The sequence below is a fragment of the Corvus hawaiiensis genome, chromosome 3, assembly GCF_020740725.1.
Source record: "Corvus hawaiiensis isolate bCorHaw1 chromosome 3, bCorHaw1.pri.cur, whole genome shotgun sequence".
Taxonomy (NCBI): domain Eukaryota; kingdom Metazoa; phylum Chordata; class Aves; order Passeriformes; family Corvidae; genus Corvus; species Corvus hawaiiensis.
Window position 1 is genome coordinate 19,315,044 of NC_063215.1, and position 14,765 is coordinate 19,329,808.

Below are 14,765 nucleotides of genomic sequence, written 5' to 3' on the forward strand. Positions count from 1 at the left end.
CACTGGTTGAATTCTCTGGAAAACCTAACATACTAAGTATGTTTAGGAAAAAGCTGAAATTATCTTCAGTTCAGGAGAAGACAATGGATGGGATCAGTCAGGCAAGAGGCTTATTATTAGGGGAGAAAAATGAACTGAATGAACTGCAGGATAAAGAAGGATTGTAGCTTTTGTAGATGTTGGGAATTTTTCAGAGCAATACATTTATATATGCATATATATTATATATGTGTGTGTATATATATATATAAAACGAAGCCATACCTGTTTTTTTTTTTTTTTGTACGCTAGTGGTTTATATATTTGATACTGCTCAGTGACTACTATAAGAAATTTCAGGCAGGTGTCAGATTTTTGTTTAAGAAAACAGAAAGAAACATACAATGCAGAACAATTTATGCTGTTGCCTGAACACAGACTGACATTTAAAAGTAGTTAATTGAAGAAAGAAAATTACTACAGCTCTTGCCTTCATATGTCTGATATTTTGGTTATTTTCCTTTCTCATAGAATTAACAGGCATGTTCTTACACTATAGCAGAAATGACAAGGGTTGTGAAAGGAAACCTATTTTTAGTAAAAGAGCTTTTTTTTTTCCTCACACCTTCATGTTATTTGTCTGTATCAGAATAAGGGCTTGAACAGGATTAAAGGTAAAGCACTAACTGTAACTGTGGTTAGGAAGGTAATGAGTATACATTAGTATAAGGTAAATTAGGTATTAAATATTGTATATATATTCTGTCTACTCTTGCAGAAAGGAAAGTATCGTAATATGGCTGGGGTTCCTGTGAAAAAGATTATTTTCAGATCACATTACTGATGCATAAGCAACTGATGCATATTTTTCTCATTTATGGCCCCATTTTCAATAAATAATAACAAACACCACTTTCTTTCCCAAATCACCAGAATTTGAAAATACATGTAACATTAAGCACAAGTTTAACGTGTCCTTAAATAATAAAAGGCTATGTTGATACAGGTCACTGTCTTTATGCACACTCACCTTCCTTTGGTATAAATAGGAATTTTTCTTGGCTATAAGACTGTGACTAGGTTGCTCCACTGCTCAGTAATGTGAGCCAGAGGGGACTGAGAGACACTGCATACATGTGATTCATGCTGGTATAGCAAGTATAAGGGGCTCTTGTGCCCTCAGAACAATGTGAGCCCATTAAAGCTGAAGCAGGTTGGTTGCCAAGCAAAGCAAACTGTGTGGCTTTATTGCATACTCCTGGCTCTGCCGGAGGCAGTGTAGACTCTTCCTGGTTCCAAGCGGTGTGTGTGCTGTTTGGCCAGACGGACCTGCCAACATGGTCCCAGAGGTGGGGCCTGATTTGAGTTTTCCTTTTCCTTGTTAGTGATTTTCGTGAAACCTTTAGGATCTCTCTGAAATTTCAGAAGTACTTCAACATATTTGGCTTAAATTGGCTCAAGAAAACCAGTTGAATTCCTAGAATGATGAAGTGAAATCCTGGACACACTGAAACTGGTCAAAAATTTTGGCACTGACTTTCAGTGGAACAAGGATTTTGCTGACAGCTATTGTAAATAACTGAATATGAAGGAGATTCCAGGAAGAGACTCTTCACTTAAAAGAGCCACTTCAAAAAATTTCACAGTATTTTTATATTTGTATTTGTATATAAAAAAATGTAATTATTGCTCCTGAAGACATTATGGAGGTCCAGAGAGCACACCTATTATGTATGTCAGCAAAGCAGGCTTATATAAAAGCAGATTCAGTTCTGAAAAGTCATCCTGAAAAACCCAGAAGTATATCTAAGGTTTTGGGGGAAATGTGCAGGTAAACAGTGCTTTAGTTCTGATTATATGAGAGAAGTAGTCTTAAGGATATGAAAAATCAATAGCTTCACACCTCAATTCTTTTTTAATTGTCAGCTAGTACTGTATTTTCATCATCAGAGAAGGGGATTATATCTCCAGTAAGTGTACAGTTGGGAGTGATACAAACATAAATAGCTCCTTTCCTTGATATTTTTTCCAGTAAAGAAACAAACAGAAAATGTATACTTTGAATTGTTGGGTAGGATGGCCAAATAGTTCTTGAGAAATTTTGTATTTTTTGGGTTTGTTTTTCCTTTGAAACCAGTCGCACAGTGTATTAGATGTTGGGCTTGTGGTATACAGCAGTAAAGATGAAAAAAGCTGGACACAGCAGGCAGTGGTGATAGCAATACCTTCAGTTGCTCAGGTGATGACAGGAATTGTTGTCATCCCACCAATACGCCTGAGTTGTTCTGTCGAAACACTGAGAAAATGTTATGAGTGGGATTCATCTGACCATATCTAGAGTTTTATAATGTCAGCACTGACAGCTGAACTGGGCACCCCTTTCAGATTTAAGGAGAAGAGTAGGTGCTTCTCTGATTCAGTTCATCTTTTCCTGAAGTGCTTATTTAAAACTGGTCGGGTGAATCATTGCCTGAAAGTTCCTATTTTTTTCCACTGCCTGTATAGGAAGACTATAATGACTAGGTCAGATATCTGAAATTAGGTGAGATTAATCTTTTATTGTGCAAGAAAAAGTGTTGAAACTGTAATTAATTTACCAACACATTTGGTATTTAGACAATTGGGGATGAAGGTCCCTGGGCAGAACTGAATTCCACTCCAAATACCTTCCTTTGGTCTTTCGCATGTTTGGGATCTCTCCCACTCCCCCATTGTTAATTAGTAAGAGAAGCCTGTAGACTTTGAGAGGTTCTTTGTAACCAGCCGCCAGGCATATCTGATGGAAGCCCAGTTTGGGTATGCAGCTGGTTAGACCTGTGTCTGTTTTTAATGAGAAAGGTGTTCTCCACATTTGGTTTCACTCCTGATTACAAAGCATAGGTGGACTGCAGAGCTTTGTAAACCTGGTGGCACAGGGGTGGGCATTGTATCAAGCAGAACTATCTGGTATTGAAACAATGCAGCTTTCCCTTCTTTAGTGAACAGGTTGATTTAATTCAATATAAATTGATGATCTTTGTTTCTCCTGAAAAACTAATGTGAAATGAACAGTCTGGGTTATGTGACTCATCTTCAAATGTACAGCTACAGTAAACTATGGCCATTTCTCTCTAAGTAAGTTTTGCTTAAATTACTGGTAATCTGAAAGCTGATAGTTGTGTAGCATGCTTACAACACTTTACATCTTCAAAGTGGTTTGCAAGTGAATCACAACACAACTAAATTTTAGAAGCAACTTTCTGTTTATAGGGAAAATGAATTCAAGGGATAATGTAGTTTGACCAAGGCCACAGAGGAGTCCATATCAGAGCCTGCATGAGTTTCTGACTGTTAGTCCTATGTATAAAAGCTGCCTCTTTCCCTCCCTCTCTTTAGCACACATTCTCATATATATATATATATATATATATAAATATATATCATTTCCCATGTAATATGTCTTTTATGTCTGTCTGAATGTGACCTGCTATAACAAGGCTAACATTTTTTGAAAATGACAAAAGTCTTATTTGTTCCTATGATTTTTGAAAGATACTTCTAATTTGTCTAGTTCAGTGATACAGGGTGCTTGCTGTGTTAGCACAGTAGAAACTGAATTATTCAATTATTTGCTTCCTTAAGTATAGAAAAATTCTTGTGTGTCTTGGATACTGTAACAAAGTAACAATGGATAAATACTGAATTTTTAATGACCACCACTGACTACTATATTAATAATGAAACTCTTGAGGAGCAGTTCACAAATTTATTATTAGTGGATACCCTGCTAGTGTAGTGCTACTATGTGTTCAAAACAAAAAAAATGTGATGAATGTTTAGCATTCACTTCACTTAAAAAAAATCACACCCTGTGCATTATGTGGCTTTCCTGAGAAAACTCCATCTGTTATGATTTAAGTGAAACACTATTTCCTTTGCAGTGAAAATAATGCCATGATTTTTTTTCAGTTTTTTAGAGAAAGGAGGATGACATAAGCTGTAGCAGAGACATTTTGCTTTCAGATTCTTCTTTTGAACCCTGCTTGCCTACCAAAGCAGCCTGTGGTTCACAAATGGGCTGTGCTCATGGGAGCAGATTATTATATGTATGACTGTTCAGACAAGTACAACTGAAGAGTCTGGCATTTAAATGGAGCCCATCACGGAAGAGCTCTGTCTAGGGCCTGACCTTTTTTGTATAGCTCTCTAATCAGCATGCTAGTTGGTTATTGTTACACTGTGCTGTAAGGTACGATCTCTGCAGTATACATTTCCATCTTAAGGGGAAGTAGTTGCTGTAATATGCATGGATGTATCCTCTGACCTTGACTTTTATTTTTTTCTGAAAATACATAAACTTTCAGATTTTGGAGACGGGCTCACACTTTCTTGCATTTTTTATAAACACTTTTAAAACAGCTCATCTGGGAAAAGGGTTGAAGAAATAAGTGGACTAATAGGGCTGCTTTCCCTTATTGCTATAATATCTTTCGCTGCAAGAAGCATCACTTAAAAGCAGCAACAGTGCTGCTTTGTGTTTAGACAGGCTGGACGTGAGCACTGTCAGTGCCTTGGCTCTTCTGTGACCACCTGTGGCTTGTGTCGGTCAGAGCACAGCTGGGCATCGCTGCCTGCAGTGGAGCAGGGAGGTGTCTTTGGTCCTTACAGGTTTTATGAAGAGTTGCAGGTGCTCAGGTTTTTTGAAGTGGGGGGAACATTTCACTTGTACCTGTTGCCATTTAAACAGCCATTGCTTCTGCCCTTGTGCAAGTTATGGTAAAACTCACACATGACAACCACCTTTTTCCTCCTGTAGTGCCCCTGTCTTTGGGATGTTCAGTGCCATAATATTTGCCTGGGGTGTAGGAGGAAATAAAGCTTTTAGGAAGCATGGGGTGTTTGAGGACATATGGGTGGTCCTGCGGCCCAGAGGTCAAGCTCATCAGCCTTGCAGCAGGTTTGATCTCCAGTAACTCTGGGGAGTTCTAGGCCTTAAACTAACAGTTCCTCATATAAATAGGAAAAGGTCCCATAGTGTTACATTGCCCGTCATTAGTAAAAATGAATGAGCTGAGCAGGTTGTACCTTCTGTCTGACTATATATGTGGGGTAAAAGCAGTGTTTCTGTGTTTTTATTGTTTTATAAATCCAGCCTGTTTGTCAGAACAATTCATGATCATGTCATGCAGATTTTTACAGGAGGTTAGTTCATACAAACTCACACATGTAGCGTATAAAACTCACAGACAGAAATCAAGAAATACAGCCATCATTCTTATTGCGGGCCTTTTTTTTGGCATTGGTTACTGTTCCTCATTATAAAGTTCACCTCCAGCAGTTTGTTTTCCTCTTCACTTATGCAGAATGCTCCTTCTTTTGAGTCATCCGTGTCATATTTCTTCCCACAGCTAAACGCTACTGTAAGAATTCAAGTCCAACCAGCAGCACAACAAGCAGTTATGCCCCTAGCAGCAGCAGCAATATGAGTTGTGGTGGAGGCAGCAGTGCCAGCAGTACCTGCAGCAAGAGCAGCTTTGACTATACTCATGACATGGAGGCAGCACACATGGCTGCTACTGCTATTCTGAATCTCTCAACCCGCTGCAGGGAGATGCCTCAGAACCTCTCCACTAAGCCTCAGGATCTCTGTGCAAGGGTAAAAATTAGTAAATCTGTTTGCTGATGAAGATTTCTCTTAACTGTACTTGCTCTTTGGCCCTGATTAAGAGAAAAGCTGTAGTACATCTTGCCTTTTTCTTTTCCTTCAAAATTAATATTATCTGGCAGCTCTGCTAAAACAGGGAGGAAAAAAAAAAGAAAGATACAAATTGCTCACAAGTATCACAGGAAATCATGATGGGTTTATAAACTAACGATACAGATACCATGTACTCCTTCTTTTTTTAATTTGTTCTTACTATAATTATAAAAGATGTTTGGATTGCTCAAGTCCTATTAATTACACTACTGTTTGGGTTGTGGTTTTTTTGCAAAATGCAGTCTGGTTCATACATTTTGCGAAAAGATTAAGATTTAACTCTGCATTTTCATTTAAAAGTCACGAATGGGACCTAAACTTGTAAGATTCAGTGCAAAGAAATTTGTGCTACTGTATGTTACAATTTCTTGCCTGTCTGTGATACCACAGTTCTTAAGTCAGTGCATAGCACATTTGAAATGAACAAATCCTCTGATACAGGTGACTTAAAATGTGCTTAACCATCTCGCAGGGTCACTACTGTTCTGTATATTTATAGAGCCTCAGTATATTATAAGATGACCATACAGATACAAATAAAAGCTTTTGTCATTAAGATTTCTGTATTAAAAAAAAGCAGTGCACTATTAACATCCATTAAAGATTTGGGAGGGGTTTTTTTTTTTCATTTTTAACTTTAAAATTTTGGCTCTGATAGCTGTTCAAAAACGAGTATTTAACATGCACAAGCAAACAGTGCAGTACGGTGCTGCCTATAGGAGACCACTAGATGGCTGAGCAGACAGATGCAGTGCAGTGGAAACATTTTTATTGTGCTTGTAGAGAGATTTTGAGCTGGCAGACATGTTCTGTTCTTCTAGTATAGACAAAGGTTTGCTTTCCCTTATTTTGCAAACCCCCTTTTGTTATGACCATAACAAAATAAACCTGTAGTAGTAGGCATTAGTAATAATCATGATCTAAGCCAGAATGGACTTTGTTTTCAAATGCTGCTTTTTATATTAATTTATTTAATACTGTTCAAGAGGAAAATCTCTTTCTGGCATGTAAATAAATGCAGTTGTTCTCTCTTCAGTACGATGGGAGAAGTTGGAATACAATGCTAAAAATCTTCAGTGTCTAAGCCAGAAACTGCCTCTTTCCTATGTGTTGCTCTATACTGTGACTGAAGGAATGAGTCTGAGGAGATAAACAAGTACTTTCTAAATTAAATTAGCAGGATAGCAGCAATTAGATATAATGTCTGACAAAAGGCAGTAATTCAAAAAGAGAAATTTGCATTCACAGTGCTTTCCTGCAGCTCTGTTGTTACTCAAGAGGAAAAAGTCACCAGACATAGGAGGAGTCGGTCAGATTCACATTAGTTTTGAAACCAAATTTCTCATGGAACACTTCATTTTTAGAAAGATGACGGATTCTCTATGGGCATTTTTATCTTATCTGTCCTTTGTTTTTTAGTTTTGTGTTCATTTTAAGATATTTTATTTCTCCTCATCTAATATAATAGACAACACTTGTTTGTTTCTGCAAAAGAAAAAGAGCCCATACTTGTCCCGTTTTTCACAGTACCAGTTGTCACAGAAATTGGCACAAATTATTATCAAGATAGATAGAGGAATTGTTAATGTGTGTTCATCTGCAGGAAAGGAGCTGTGAAACTTGAATGCATTTCCTCATTGAAAAATGGTGTCCAAAAGGACTTCCTTTGGTACCCTACCTCCCTATTTAATTTTCTGACATTATGTATTCAAGCATAGACTGCTGATGTTAAAGAAAGAAAGAAACAAAGATTATTTGATGTTAGCTGGTTTTTATTTCTCTAATCACCCAGACAGATGTCAGGACTGAAAATGAGAATTATGCAGATGTTACCTCACAGGTTACCTCACCTGTCACAGAATAAATCAAGAACATAAAGACAATGGCAAGAAAATACCTTTAGAGATTTCTCCTTTATATATCAGATTTTGCACCTATGTGCTGGGTGGCAGAAGGGGTACTGAAGACCCTTTTCCCCCAAACATCAAATTAGCCATACAGGAAGAAATCTACTTTAACAGCATTAATGTTGTGTAACAGCATCATGCTATGTGTAGGAGGGGGCTCAATGCTTACAATCTATACAGGAATGGAAAAGCATTTTATCATTCTGCTAGGCAATCAGATTGAAGAAGAGGTAGCAGTTTGCTAGTGTGAAGTTGAATTAACAATATTTTTCTTATTTTGACAGAATCCTGATATGGAAGTCGATGAAAATGGGACGTTGGATCTGAGCATGAACAAGCAGAGGCAGCGTGATGGTTGCTGTACCATTTTGACCCCACTGGAGCCAATGTCCCCACAACGACAAGCTGTGATGAACAACCGGTGTTACCAACTGAACGAGGGTGACTGCTGGGACTTGCCAGTGGACTACACTAAAATGAAGCCAAGTAGGATAGATGAAGATGATTCCAAAGAGATTAATGTATGTCTTTTTCATCTATATAGTTCTTGTTGCAGTCTAATTTTGGTAATTCATTAATTTTCTGAAATTTGGAGGGAAATAGGAAGCAAAATTAGTATGTGATAAAACTGGTGGTTTTCTACGAAAAGGACTTTCTGCTGGTTAATCTTTAAGACTATATCATTCTGGCACACATCTGATCTGTGACTAAGTTCCATAAGACAATATTTGAACCATGAATGTGAATCATGTTTTCTAACAGCGTCATCTTGTTAACAAATATTTTCTGCAGTAAAGATGTTTTGCTATATCCAGATTATGTTACTCTGTATAAGCAAGTTGACATAACCATGCAATACTGGGATAATCAGCTCTGAAGACAAGATATTCTTCTGAATTTGAAAACCATAAATGATGTGCTGACTATTTGAAAGCATGTATTACTTAGAAATCAATTGAAACAAAGCAGCAGAGTATAATGTAAGCTTTCAACTATTTCAACTAATCTTTTAGATTACTTATGTGCTCTTGATAGCTCTGTGTTTAAGGGCCTATATTAATGAAATACTTTCTTTCAAGAATACAAGGCATATAAGAAATCAGTGTTACTTTTCTACTCCTAATACCAAGACAACAGCAACACCCTTTAAATATGTTAGTGAATTTATATTACTTTTCAAAACAGAGGAGACAGGACACTGAAGAGGTCTGCTGACAAGGTTCAATGCCACTGCTTTTTTTCTGTCAGGTTTTAACCTTTATCCATTCTGTGGCTTAAAATACTGCGCTCAATTCAATTTAGCTGTTTGAAGACTTCTAGAGATTGATTTTTCTTGGTTTATAGCAGAAAATTAGGCTAATCATTTGTGTGTAGCACATCTCTTGCCAATTTTAATTAAACCATAAAACTATTCTCAGTATCTTTGAAATATATAATGAAGTGGCATTTTCACTAGATATCCTGAATGCATTCTAGCTTTGGTGATACAGTTTTGCTATTAATTTCACTGAAGTTGTCAGGAAATCTGTCACTATCAAGTAAATGTGAGGTAAAGCAGCATGTTTTTTCGAAGAACTTCCTACTTCTACTATGTTGTTTATAGCACCATCTGCAGGAATCCCTGAATCCCTGCATTCAGCCACTGCATTCCTGAAATAGATGGGTGTGAATTTCTGAACATCGCCAAAGTTAATTACAAATTATATCATTCTGTTTTGCCAGACAGATCCATTGAGATTTGTCCCAGACTGAGCTTCTGTGTGTAAATGTTAAGATTACTTCTCTTTCATCTTTGAGTTGTTCTAAATCCTTAAAAATGGTATTTAAGATGGCTTTTTGATGCATAGGATACTGTATTTAGTAATCTTTTTTGCCTTTCCTCTGTTGTGCAGTGACTTTAGTGAAAAGACCTATTTAGAGAAAAATAATATGACAGCTATAGAAAAAGCTGGAGTTTTTCCTTATTTTTTTCTAGTTAAATAAACTATATATATCACATATTGTGAGGTCTTCATCAAAATATTCAAATATTATTCAGAAGTTTAGTACATGAAAGAATATAAAATAATTCCATTAATTTTCTCTGTCAGAATAGGATAAGAAGGAGATACCATCTGATGACTCTGCTTTGCATTATTTTATGAAAGCTGTGACCTTATCTAGCTGAAATTAATGTGTATATATTTGCCTGTAGCCAGAAGATTTGGATCCTTTCCAAGAGGCACTTGAAGAAAGAAGGTATCCTGGTGAAGTTACAATCCCAAGTCCTAAACCCAAATACCCTCAATGCAAAGAGAGCAAAAAGGATTTAATAACGTAAGCATAATGTGAGGTGAAATTATTTATCTCCTTTTAACTTTTTCTCTCTTTGTCTTTTTTTAAACCAACGAATACATATACGCCTTGCAGTATGAGCATGCAACATGTGCAGCATATAAATGTTTCAAACTGCCAGTTAAGTAAAGTGATAAGCTAACGTGTATTTGCTTGTTCTTAATGATGCTATATTGTATTGAGACGCCATTTTCATTTAAACCTGTTCATTTTGCAGCTTTTCGATTAGGATGCTTAAAACCCCTTGCAGTCATTGCAGCTAAACTGGAAACAATGAAACTTTTAAAAGTTTTTTTTTAAACATACTTACTATTTTGGCTGTTTTTGTTTTTGTTTGGTGGCAGATGTCCAACACCAGGGTGTGATGGGAGTGGTCATGTGACTGGTAATTACGCCTCACATAGAAGGTGTGACTTCATTTTTTTCATGGTGGATTCTGTCTTTTCAATTTATTGTTTTCAGCTTACCTCAACAATGCTGTCAAAGTAAAACGTTGAACTATGTGTTAACCCTTTGAGTAATATATGTTGATCTTAAAAGCATGCTAATTTGTGTGTTGTATAAACGTCTTTTATTTTTAAATAGATTACTAAAATTTCCAAAGTATTCCTTAAGCATTTAAGTAGTTAACCCAGGAATCTCCAACATTTTTTGTTATATTTTTCTAGTTCATAGAGAAACAAACAAACAAACAAGAACATTTGCAGTATGTAATTTTGGAAGTAATGTTGATAACTAAATATATTCAGAGGGTTAACTGTATTACAGAATTCAATATTACAGCACTTGCCCCATCGCTTTTCTGCATTACAAACTTTTACTTTTTAATTTTTATGTTGTGTTTGTTTGGGAGCGTTCAGTTAATGAGAAGATTAACATACTTGTATGTCCTGCCATGTCTTACAGTTTATCTGGCTGTCCCTTGGCTGACAAAAGCATTCGGAGTATGCTGGCCACAAGCTCACAGGAACTCAAGTAAGATATAAAGAACAAATACTTTCTTTATAAATATTTATTTGACCACAAACTGTGTATAGTTGTGTCAGAAATTAGAAATGCTGTCTGGGGACCTGCTGTAGAAGGGGCTGATCCTGCTTGGAACATGCATTGAAGTCTCTAGAACTTCCATACAAGGGCCTCTGTACATAAGTCTGTTGACCTAGCATGTCCTTTTGTGTATCCTTTAGGTGATAGGGATGGACAAAAGACAGAACTTCTGGAATTTCACCTTAATGCTCGAATTCCTATTCAATTTTTTTTCGAACTTTGAGTTTACTAGTTAGAACAGAAAATTCCCATACAGTTAGACTGATGACACACTTCTGATTACACAAGCAGTAAAGCGCTGCAGTTTCTCAGACATAGTTGGAGGGAAAACAATTTGTTTTTCCCAAATGCTTGCATAATTTTCCCCAGGTTCGTATCATTGCTACCAGCCTAATACATTTGCTCATGTGACTATGTTTTTTAATGTTTACTTGGTTATCCCCTGCTTAAAATGAGTTCTTTACAATTCCTTTCAATTCTTTGGAATAACAGTTGTGAACAATGAACATTAGAGAATCGTGAGACTTAGGTTTGCTCTGTCTTCCTGCACATATGCTCTACTGCAACTCTCTGTGTGGAAGAACTATAGCATTTATTAGTGCTGTGACAGGGTGGTACTCCCGAGTTGGTAATTTGGTTAACATGGAAAGATGTTCACAAGAAGTGAGGAAAATTCAGTAGGGAAAGTATGAATGGATGCCTTATGCTGCCGTACTGCTTAGCAGTATTCTGTCTTTACAATACATTTCTTGAGTTCAGAACATACACTGATTTAAAAAAAACCAACCGACTCTTGATGTAAACCATGCGAAAAATAAGAAAGCAAGCATGAGAAAACTGCTGGAGTAAGATTGCTCTCTAGTTTTACCTAATCTAATTGCTAGATATAAACAATACATGTAAAATTTACAGCTGATTTCCCACAAAGTCAAAAATAATGTTTTGAAACTATTATTTTAGGTCATGCTGGTATATGCTGCCAGAAGAATATGGGATATGCAAAAGGGGATGTAAATGACATCAAGGAAAACATTTAAGTATAACCAGAGAAAGACATGCGCAACCCAGAGAAACCCAGATTTGGATGTGGATTTTGGGTTGGGATGGGTCAAAGGGTAAAAGTTTGAGGAAATGTAAATGCATAAGCAAAACACAGTCAAGACTCTTGAGGCAGCATGAATGTTTTAAGCACATATTTGCTGCTTTAACCATTTATAATGTTTCTACTTATCTTAAGAAGGTGTTTCTGAATTACCCCATCTCTTCTGCTCTTCTCAAACATCTGCAGTCAAGGCTGCCTGGTAGAGACCAGGAAGAAAAGAATCCCAAAACACTTAAGCTTGAGATCCCAATTCTATGTTACGCCACTCTCTCTACTTATTTCAAGTTTTGCCTAAGCAAGAAGAATAAGATTAAGTTAAAGTTATATTTTTAGGTTTAAAATCTATTATTTGTTATTTTTTAGCATAAATTATTAATTTAGCAGTTATCATTATACCTATTGAACACATAAAACTCTTTAGTTTCAAAATAACAGAATTTTAAGCAGGCTTACTTAACTCAGTTCTCTTTTGTATTTGCACTATGTAGCAAAATTAAATTTTCATTTTCTGATCATCTATTTTTCCACAGGATACAAAGTAAATCATTGCACAGGACAGATAGTAATCACTGCATAATCAATTAATTAATTTCTTCTCTTTTCCTTTATTATCTCATGTGAGAGCCTGTCTGTTGTTCACTACAGTTTTCTCAAACTGCCCTCTGAAGATATAACTACTAATTCACTCATGTTTGTCACTATCATCACATCCAAGTGTTTCCTAATTAATTTAGTTATAAATTAGTTAGTTTATTAGTTTATTTTCATCTGCAGTTATACTCTGAAGTAAGTTAGGGTTGGCATTGTCCCCATTTTAAACCAGAAAAATTAGGTATATAATTTTGATTGCTCAGTTGGATACTTTTAGGACTCAATTTGTCAGTTCTTCACATTGTAGAGAACTGTATAGGTTCAAACCCTTGAATTTGCTTGGAACTGTGCGAATTCAGCAGATCTATGTAATGTAATTGACCCTTTGTGAAAAGGGATGAACTCTGCAGAAAAAGCAGGAGAGTCCAGTTCCAGAGCAGCCACATTGTCCTTTCTCCTATCCCAAAACTCTAATCAGTCTGAGCTTCCACTTGGCCCATTTACTCTGTCCTGTTTTTCTTCATCATTTTTTCTACACTGTTCCCTGTCTCAAGCTCCCTTGTTTGATCAGCCCATCTCCTGCCTCCATCACATTTATATTTTTATTGTCCTCTGTCTCTACATCTTGTGAAGTTGTTACAGAGACAGAAATAAAGCATCTTAGCATTTCTCACATGTATTTGAAAGCAGGGAAGTAGGAGTCCTACGGATGGCAGCATCCTTTATACAGCTCTCATTTATGCTCTTATTCTCTGCTTAAGATGGAAGAAGATGTGATCATGTAAATGTAATGTGCTTGCACAAAGCAGCTAAACCAAAGCTACAAAGGGAATTTGATTTTGAAATTTTTGATCTGTGAAGTACTTCATTTACATATGTTATATTTCTATGTGTGAGGTCTGGGAGTATAATTTCCTTGTTTCTAAAATGAGCAAGCTGAAAAGAAGCAGAAATTCCCTAATATGGGATACTGCTGGCCCTCTGTCAGGACACCAGCCACCATGGGAAATTTTGGTATCCGCTCTACAGCCTGGGCTGGTGTCACAGCCAACAGCAGTAGAAAGTTTAGTGATCTGCATGGACTGGCACCAGGAGGAGATGAGGAACATTGCTGGTGTATTTGCTGACATCAAAAGAGTAGTGAGAATCAGTAACTTGGGCTCCTGCCCCAGGCTGTAGAGGGAAATGTTTACACATTTTTTACCTGTAACCCAAGCTGAGATCCCTTCTGTCCTATCCCTACCAATCTGTACTGTTCTCATCTCTTCTTCATCTTTAATTCCTTTTTCAGATTTTCAATGTCGTTTTTTCCATTCTTCCATAAAGATTTCAACATTTGTAAAATTCTTGGTAAATACTTGTTTAATGTATACAGTACAGGGAACAACTGATAGTGTCGTAGAAGAATTGATAGTGCAGCATAGGAATCATATTTCTGGACTGCATAGTTTGGAAGGATTTAATACTTTTATGTCTTTGCCATGTATCAAATACCATACATGTGCTGATAAAGCCTTTATATCACATTTTATTAATACATGATTTCTTTGAGTGTATTTTACAATACATACAAGTAATGTATAATGCAGCTTCCTAACTGGAATTTCGCTAATGCACTGATTTTTTTGTGTTCCAACTAAAATATAGACTAGCAGACACTTCAAATAATATTCATTAATATTATCAGTCATATAATATTCATAATCAAAATAATACAAGAATCCTAAAAGGTCAGAGAAATGTTTATTTTGCTTAACAGTCATGCTTACTGTATTGCCTTTTGGAAATTGTGGCTTCAAGATTCCATTACTCACATTTCCTGGCTCTCAAAATAATAATGTTTCAACTTTCAATTAAATTGTTCCAGGGTCAGCATAATTATTCCTTACCACCCATGCTTCTCATCTGTAAGGGTTCTTGCTGAGGTTTACCATGCAGATTGCACAATTTTTAATTTTTCCCCAAAGCTCAAATAGAAAAGTGAGAGCATTTGTGCATAGTTTATCAGCAGACTAAAGCAGCTACAGCCTGGTCAATGATCTCCAAATAACAGAAGGATACCTTCTGC

General features: G+C 36.4%; 1 protein-coding gene across 17 annotated transcripts in view; it reads left to right on the forward strand.

Annotated features, from left to right (window-relative positions):
• Nucleotides 1-14,765, forward strand: part of MYT1L (myelin transcription factor 1 like) — a 309,348-nt gene that overhangs the window by 241,317 nt on the left and 53,266 nt on the right. For 10 of the 17 annotated variants that reach the window (XM_048296661.1, XM_048296659.1, XM_048296671.1 and 7 more), the window contains 5 exons: nucleotides 5,367-5,614; nucleotides 7,908-8,144; nucleotides 9,818-9,939; nucleotides 10,302-10,364; nucleotides 10,864-10,932. In XM_048296661.1, the coding sequence (XP_048152618.1) occupies nucleotides 5,367-5,614; nucleotides 7,908-8,144; nucleotides 9,818-9,939; nucleotides 10,302-10,364; nucleotides 10,864-10,932 (739 nt within the window). The remainder of the gene's footprint in view (nucleotides 1-5,366; nucleotides 5,615-7,907; nucleotides 8,145-9,817; nucleotides 9,940-10,301; nucleotides 10,365-10,863; nucleotides 10,933-14,765) is intronic. The other 7 variants (XM_048296662.1, XM_048296664.1, XM_048296665.1 and 4 more) reach the window with 1 other exon arrangement.